The following is a 7,826-nucleotide window of genomic DNA, read 5'->3' on the forward strand; positions in this document are numbered from 1 at the left end:
ATCTTGCATCCGAAGTATGGATCGTACGCCCTCACTCCTTACAGAATAACCATGGATAGTTTTCTTGATATTAGAAAGCGGCGCCAAAAAATGTATTGAGGGTATAGTGCACTGGTAGGATGGAAGTAGTTGTTGTAGAGTCGGACATGGCCATCTTCTGTATATCGGTTCAAGTTGGCCCTAAATTCCTTCAGTGAACCCTTGAATCTTGGCAGCAAGCTTCTGGTTGTGGCCATGGATGAGGGTTGACGCAACCATCAAACATCACTATCATCATCAGACTCGTCGTCGGACGATGTATTGGTTGTAGACAAAGCCGGATCGAGATACTATCCATCTATGTTAGAAAGAAAGGACAATGGTCACTAGATCATTGTCTATGGCCGTGCAAATGTGAGTCAAAATACAAGCCGAATTCGTAACTCAAATTCAATCAGGCAAATGACCGAATAGGGCGTGGGCATTATAGTTTGCCAGCGTGTCCAAGCCTACGGCCGACAAAGTTGAGTTTTCTAGGTTAGATCTGGGAAGATAGCCACAAAAGGCAACAACCTCCATTGATGGTGTTAGTTGAGGTGGCGTATAGCAAGAAACGGGACGACAGGGAGGGAGGGTGGCTATAGGTCTCGATCTCCTCCGGTGGCGGCAAATGGCATTCGGCTAGCAGCGGTCGTAATGGGTGGATTCGATAACGACGACACACAACGTATACAACAGCATCGTGACGCACTGAGAGGGGGTGGAATGTGTCGCTGGCAGGAAAACTCCAGGAGGACAAGAGGTGGCCACACGTGGAGCATTGTCCGTGTCACCGTATTTTAGCCCAAATTTAAGGACATCTCCACCCGCCCGACGCATTTCGGTCACTAAACATGACCGTGCGCGCCTGTTTGCATCGGGCCGCGGATGCAAAATTGGCCTTGGGGTCACAATTGTCCGTTTGCGTCTGGGGTACCTCCAGCGGCCCAATGCATTTTTTTAATTTTTCATTGATTGAGATACATAGTCGACATGGTGTCTACTTGGCGTCGGAAAAACATACTAGGATAATTTGAAAACATAGGAAAAAACGTAGAAATTCTACTTGGCGTCTAGTCATTGCAGGTGAGGTCGACGATCTCCGTCACCTCCCATGGCTAGTGCGGCACCGGGGTGGCAAACGGTATATCGCCGTCATGTTTCGTCTTGCGGAAGAGCCAACTTTTGCCCATGGCCTAGGTTGGGGGAAGGCGGGTGGTGAGGACTAGAACAATGACAATGATCTGTCGAGAAAATGAGTGCCCCTTAAAAGACTGGACTAGCGCTGAAGCCCCGCAGCGATGCCCTACTGCTAGGGCAGGCATGATGAAAGCGAGGTACGCTATTAACGCGACGCAGAAAGCTGCTAAGCGTCGCCGCCCGCTAGAATTAGCGTAGAAATACGAAGCAGGACAACAAATATACACGAGGTGACGAGGAGCGCCAATTAATCCGAAGGAAGTCAAACGAACATGGCGACATGATTTAGCACGCGCGCTCTGACATGAAATTTATCGATCCGAAAGATTCTGATGCCCGGCGGCAAATTTCCCCATTACCGTCCGAAAGCAAAAAACATGATGCCGTTTCCAAATGCATCTTGGACCGGCGGGTACAATCATCAAAGTGGAGTACATATCTAGGGAAACTCGAGTATCTAGCATCCACCATGAAGAATCCATCAGCAATCGGCGGGACGATAAAAAGCATCCGACTATCTCCATTTAGTCATACTGCTCTCATACGTGGTAACAGTGCCTGCCATCGAATCGAGCAGCCCTTTTTATTTTTTCTTTCCTATACAAGCAATTGGCACGAGTAGGCCCCGAAAGCCTTTGCGAAAGAGGGATAGATAAGCAAAGTGACGAGAGGGATAAATTCCCATATCAATATATCACCTCATACTTTATATGATACGGGAAAATGCCCGCACGCTTTGCACGAGGTAGCGAAGGTCAACTGGGCAGTGAAGTAGTGTCTGTACTCTGTAGTGAGCATCGTATACATCAGGCTGGCCAGGGAGGAATGATTGGCACAGTTCCTGTCCAGTGCCATATGATCTCGCGTCGATGCTCCTCCGTCCGTGGTCGATCTACCGTCTGGTTAATACTGATGTGGCAGGCATGGCGATCAAGCCGTGCTTATCCTTTGTTACTACTGACGGGCATGACAAGATAGGGGGCGTCACATCTGTGTTTGGTGCGGGCACATGGAGTGTCTCGGCCAGGACAGGAGACGAGGGGCCACGGCGACACAGTGTTCCTTTGCTCGACGAGCACTCGTGCTCTACTCCTACCACCGCGCGCGCCTGTGTTTTCTAGTTGATGGTGCACAGTGTCGCCATGTATATCTGCCTGTAATACGTGCTAGTGTTACATATTTCTTTTCGCTTTGTCATGCAAGACCACCAAAAGTTGGTGGGCTGAGCCATAAGTTGTGGTCGATGATATGTAGCCCTAGACAATTCTTGGCCATGTCCTAAAGTTTGGAAGTGAATCTACAATAAATCTAGGAAAAGTCTATTCAGCTCACGGATGCATATGAACCTATTTTTAAAAATGCATTTTAAAATGTTAAACAAAATCACATGTCTAACCGACATTCTATGTTTGCGTACAAGTTTTCGAGAAATAAAATAATATTTTTGTGTCACATGCAACAAGACAAATTTCGGTGCTCCAAGATGACTATTATTGGGACCATTTTTAATCTTTTTTAATATGCCACACAAAATATTCCCTTTCCCCGAAAACTTGTGGGTGAAAGTCTAAATTACATGTGATTTTGTTGGGTTTTTTTAGAATTTATAATTTTGCTTGTTCATGCATTTTTCGTAATAGGTTTAGATGCACCCGTGGGCAAAACACTACCTCCATGAATAAAGAGGTGCTCAAGGTGACTCGACTGCACAAAGGACAAAGACCATAATTTGACCATCTTCTTTGTTTAGACGGTCATCCGTCCAAAGCCATTTATTTGAAATGGAGGTAAAAGCTTTTACCTTTTTTTAAATACTCAACTATCGAGAGGGAAATTGAGCGAAAACCGATACAAACAAGATCAAACCCATCCAAACACCAATACAACACTCTTGCCGACTACTATACCCGGGCATGGGCAGCCCACCCCGATCGGCCCAACCTGGCCCGACCCAAAAAAATCTGGGCCATGCCCTTCCGACCATGCCTACGAGCCGGGCCTAGGCTAGAATATTGATCCCGATAGCCAGGCCGGTCCGGTTCGATGAATTTTGCAAAATAGGGAAGAGGTCAAGACTGCGGCCTGAGGATGGCGGGGTTTTCCTCTCATGGGTGAGGCTTGTGCCTGGTTTTTTGGCCTCAAGGTTGGGCCACGCTTGGTCCTATGCATCAGCTTTCGTTTGCTCCGGCCCTGCCCGAGAAATGACCAGGTATACCGACACCACACCGGTGACCAAAAAAAGAAGCAAACCACACGAACACAATAAACGGTCACCCGCTCCACTATGCTAGCCGATATTGCACCATTGTTAAAGAGAAGAAGGTATGCCTGCCATGGAAGGAGGCGATCCTAAAAGCTCCTTCAAAGGTAAAGAAAATTGCATCCACAATACCGCACGCAATAAGTGATGGCCGATGCCCAACTTCAAGAGCCAACTCATCCCCCACACGATCAAAACACTCAAAGTAGGCTATTTTGAACCGCAAACCAAACAAAGAGGCCATATCTTCCATATCGTCGAGCTAGTGGGCGAAGTAGTGGCTAAAAAACTTGTCCTTTGTATGTTGATTTTTTCCTTTTCTTCTTTTCTGAAACTAGGGTGTGGCGTAATTTTATTTCCTGCAGCATAAACAGTGACCTGCGTGCCTTTTTCCCGTCGTTTTTTCCGGCTGCTAACATCACGTAATCTCTATGCTGCCTGCCTCTGGACCTGGCCGTCGCATCAACGTTGCTATGGGGATGGTTACTAGGGCGTGAAGAGCCCATGCATCTCCATCGATCAACCGGGGTCCGGCATAACCGAGGGGACCCGAGTCCACCTCACGGTTAATTCTGGTCTAATTTAGGGCACGTCTTGTCTTGAGGACGACGACTTTGCCACATTGTGCGAGAGCGAGACGATTCTTCAGCCTGTCTGTTGGGGAGTCGGGCAGGAGTCGCCGATATGGTAAACTAATCAGCATGGGTCTCCGGCCGCGCGCGTTGAGGAAGATTAATTAGCTAGATTTCGCGTGATCCGAAGGAGGTATAGAGTGGAGGAGTGGCACGGTGGTGGTGGACCGGAGCTCTCGATTTGGCACCAACCGGTAACAGCGGGCTAATTGCTTCTTCGTCCTGCTGCGTTCTCCTGGACCTACCTGCTCTGTTGCTCGTAGTTGTAGCAAGGTCCTTATCGCGTTCCCCACCCGTTTCAGGGAAGATTTTTTTTGTAAATTGGAGAAACTCCCTGATTGATTGCAGTACTACTACTGATGATAGCAGTGCATATTTGCCTAAATCCCAGGTGGTATGAAGAATGAAGAATGATTGATTCATTGCAGGTGATTGATACTAGAATGGCTAGGTGGATCACACTCACACACTCCTTTGTTAGGAAGATGTATAATTGGAACAAGACGATATCGATCACTGCATGCATGGCGGATTATCCGTCTTGGCGCTTCTGCGCAGGTGTGTACTACAGTATGTGGCAAGATTCAGGTGCATGCGTTGCGTTGCGTTTGACGCCAAACGCCTCCCAGCCAAACCCTCCCTCTCCGTCTCCGACTGTTGGATCACGGGCCATCGTGCGGTAGCGGCGCAGCGCATCGCTCGTACCCGCATGTACAGGGAAGATGACTCGGCCCGGCCGGCCCTCCACACGAGCGCACAGCTAGCGCGACCGCTCGCAAGGGTCGGGTCCTCTCGCGCGCCGTGCGGCGGCCAATGGCGGCGTCGCCGTGCGCGCGGCCGCAGGGCCATGATGGCAACACCAACACTTTGCCCCGGCGATCTGTGGGCAGCAGGGGAGGTGTGGCCCGATTCACCTGCAGCAACGTACTGTACTGGTATGCGAGAGGGCCAAAGCCGAAAGCAGTGGCATGGCCTAGCGCTGTAGCGCACACAGATGTACTAGCAGCTACTACTAGTGATCTCTCTCTCTCTCTCTTGCACATTGTTTGATGCTTTGATTCCCTCGGTTGATCGATCTAACCCGCCATTTTCTGCAGTTAACAATGGTTTCCAAAGTGTACTCCCCCTGACGTAATGTGATTGCGCATGAATTAACAACTCTTATCAGCCTCAGATCACAGCGCCCTCCTCTCTAAAAAACACATCAGAACGTCCTTCTCTCTAAAAAAACACATCAGTGCGTCCTTCTTTCTATTGCAAAATATACTACTACTATCAGAGCTTCCTCAAGTGAAGTGAGGCCATGCGTAGATCTTTTTCTTCTCTGCACTTGTGTGTGCTGTACTTGTACATGTTCCATGGCCGCTGGTGGCTCCAAGCCGAGGAGGGAGGGGAGCACCGAGCAGCAATAATGGAGGGGCGTCAGATGGCCACGCCGCAAATGGCAGTCCCAGAAGGGTCAGGACAAGGGCCATCACCGTCACCATCCCCATTTACTGCCCCCCTACTTCCTCTTCCTCTGCCTAATCCCAACGCAACGCAACAGCAATCTCTGCTCACCACATCACCAATCGTCTTCATCTTCCTTCCTCGACTCTGTCGTCTGTTTGATTCCTCTTATGTCGACTCGCGCCTCCCTCAATTTGGCATCCTCGCCGGCACGGTAAAACTGGCTAGATCAATCGAGGGGGAGCAGATGAAAAGCTGAATGAAAGAAAGAAGACGAAATGAATGGCGCGGTGACATCACAGCAGTATGTTTGTTGCGTCTCGCTCATTTCTTTACCTATATACATCATCCATCCATCGGCAGTGAGTGACAACTTTACTGGCAGTACAATAGTAGCAGAAGAAGAAGATCCACTAGATTTCAGCTAGGCCTAGCTAGCCCTGCCTTGAGGTTTCTCCAACTAGCTACCTAGCTTCTGTGACGACCAGATCCCCATCCCCTTCGGAAGGCGATCCCAAAACTTGCCCACAGTGGAACATCCAAGGCTGTAGCACTAAATACCCTACTAATCACTGGCTAATCAAGCACTGGTAAAAGGAACATCCCAGAAATGAGATGAAAAAAGAAGAACAACACTCCTAATTAAGGCTGATCTGTACATACATCGCCCGAATCGGCCGCCTCCTCGAAATCCTTCCATCCCCTTGCTTCTTCTATGCTTCCGGAGGAGAACGCGGCGTGGCGGAGCACGAGAGATCTCGAGCGCGCGCGGCGGCACGCGGGAGGGCTGTGGCTACGAGCAGTCCTTCCAGCAGACCAGCATGGTGACGCAGCGGCGCATGATGTAGAAGCGCGCCCGCTGCTCCTTCACCAGCCCCGCGCACCGGCTCGAGAACGAGGACGCCGCGCACCCGCTCGCTGAGGAGGAGGAGGCGCCGGCGCCGCCGCTCGACCGCCGGCCGATCGCCTGGTCCCTCGTGCTGGCGGACCTCTTGAGGAACGGGTCGCCGCCGCTCGCGCCGCCGGAGACGCGCCTGCAGCTGCCGTTGTTCCGGCTCTTCTTGGAGAACTTCCACTTCTCGTCCACGTAGAACTCCATGGATTTGCGCTTCGCCTGACTGGCCTGAGGTGTGAGAGGACAGAGGAGTGGAGGGTGAAGTGGTGGAGAGAGAATGAGGGTGTGGGGAGTGCGAGGACTGAGGAATCCACGTTATTTATAACGGGTGAGGCCGGCGAGGATGGGGATGGACTGGACCACCCGGTGGAGTCTCGAGTGTGTGGTTGAATTTGGTTTTCATTTGCAAGTCCTTGTGGGTCTCTTGTTATGCTAAAACAAATGTTCGCACTAGTTGATTTTGCAATGGAAAAGAGTTTTTAATGGTAATAGGTCATCAATCATATATGTTATCACAAAAGTAGGGAATAGGAACCAAAACACTGAACTGTTCCCAACTACATCACACTCTCGCCCTTAGTAGTCTTGAAAGAACTCAGTTTTTTCTTCTAAAAAAAAAAGAAGTCGGTTGTTTTTGCGAAAAGGACAGTGGACAAGTAATCATGATCAGAAACAGTACAAAGAACACCAAACGTCATAAAAACTACAAATATATGTTTGACTACAATTATAATTCAACAAGCTAGGTTTATATTCCTTTCAAGAGGGCAATTGAATATCACCAATTGATCGCAAAGAGCCTTAGAGAGCTCAAAACAAAATGAGAAATGTCCCATACCGAAGAAATACTTGATGAAAAAACTATACCACATGTGCTTTACTTTAGCCGGCTTAGTGAGAGATCGTCTATGCGCCCTCGACTTGTTTAAAGAGCACTACGTTTAACTTGAACAATTGCATGTTACACGCTCTTAGCTGGTGACCTCTTCGCTAGCCTATGATTGTTGATGGTCTGTGCATGCATACATGTCGAGTTGTTGTTGTTTTTGTTGCACATTTGGTCCATGCTCATGCACCATAGATCCTCCACCTTGCATAGTAATAACATTTCACAAATTTGCAATCTCCATGAGGTAAAACACAAGACACTAAATCTTGGTTTCAACACTCATTGGTCAGCAGTACTACTTAAATATAACACCCCGAAGAATATGACCTTGGAAAGTTAGATACCGAACATGTGCATTTGCATTGAATGCATCTCTAAAATACGGGAAAATTTTGAACTTTTATGTTTAAGAACCAAAGTGATTGAGTTTAAACTCTAGTGTCGAAGTTGACCTAAGTCAAGCACTAGGATTGGAAATTCGAA

The 7,826-nt window shown here is 48.7% G+C and overlaps 1 protein-coding gene across 1 annotated transcript; it reads right to left on the reverse strand.

Annotated features, from left to right (window-relative positions):
- Positions 1 to 5,855: 5,855 nt before the first annotated feature.
- Positions 5,856 to 6,731, reverse strand: LOC124697913 (small polypeptide DEVIL 11-like). The gene has a single exon (XM_047230437.1). It carries the CDS (start codon positions 6,656 to 6,658, stop codon positions 6,353 to 6,355), a length of 306 nt encoding a protein of 101 aa, XP_047086393.1. The 5' UTR covers positions 6,659 to 6,731; the 3' UTR covers positions 5,856 to 6,352.
- Between the last annotated feature and the right edge of the window lie 1,095 nt (positions 6,732 to 7,826).

The sequence above is a fragment of the Lolium rigidum genome, chromosome 3 (assembly GCF_022539505.1).
Source record: "Lolium rigidum isolate FL_2022 chromosome 3, APGP_CSIRO_Lrig_0.1, whole genome shotgun sequence".
NCBI lineage: Eukaryota > Viridiplantae > Streptophyta > Magnoliopsida > Poales > Poaceae > Lolium > Lolium rigidum.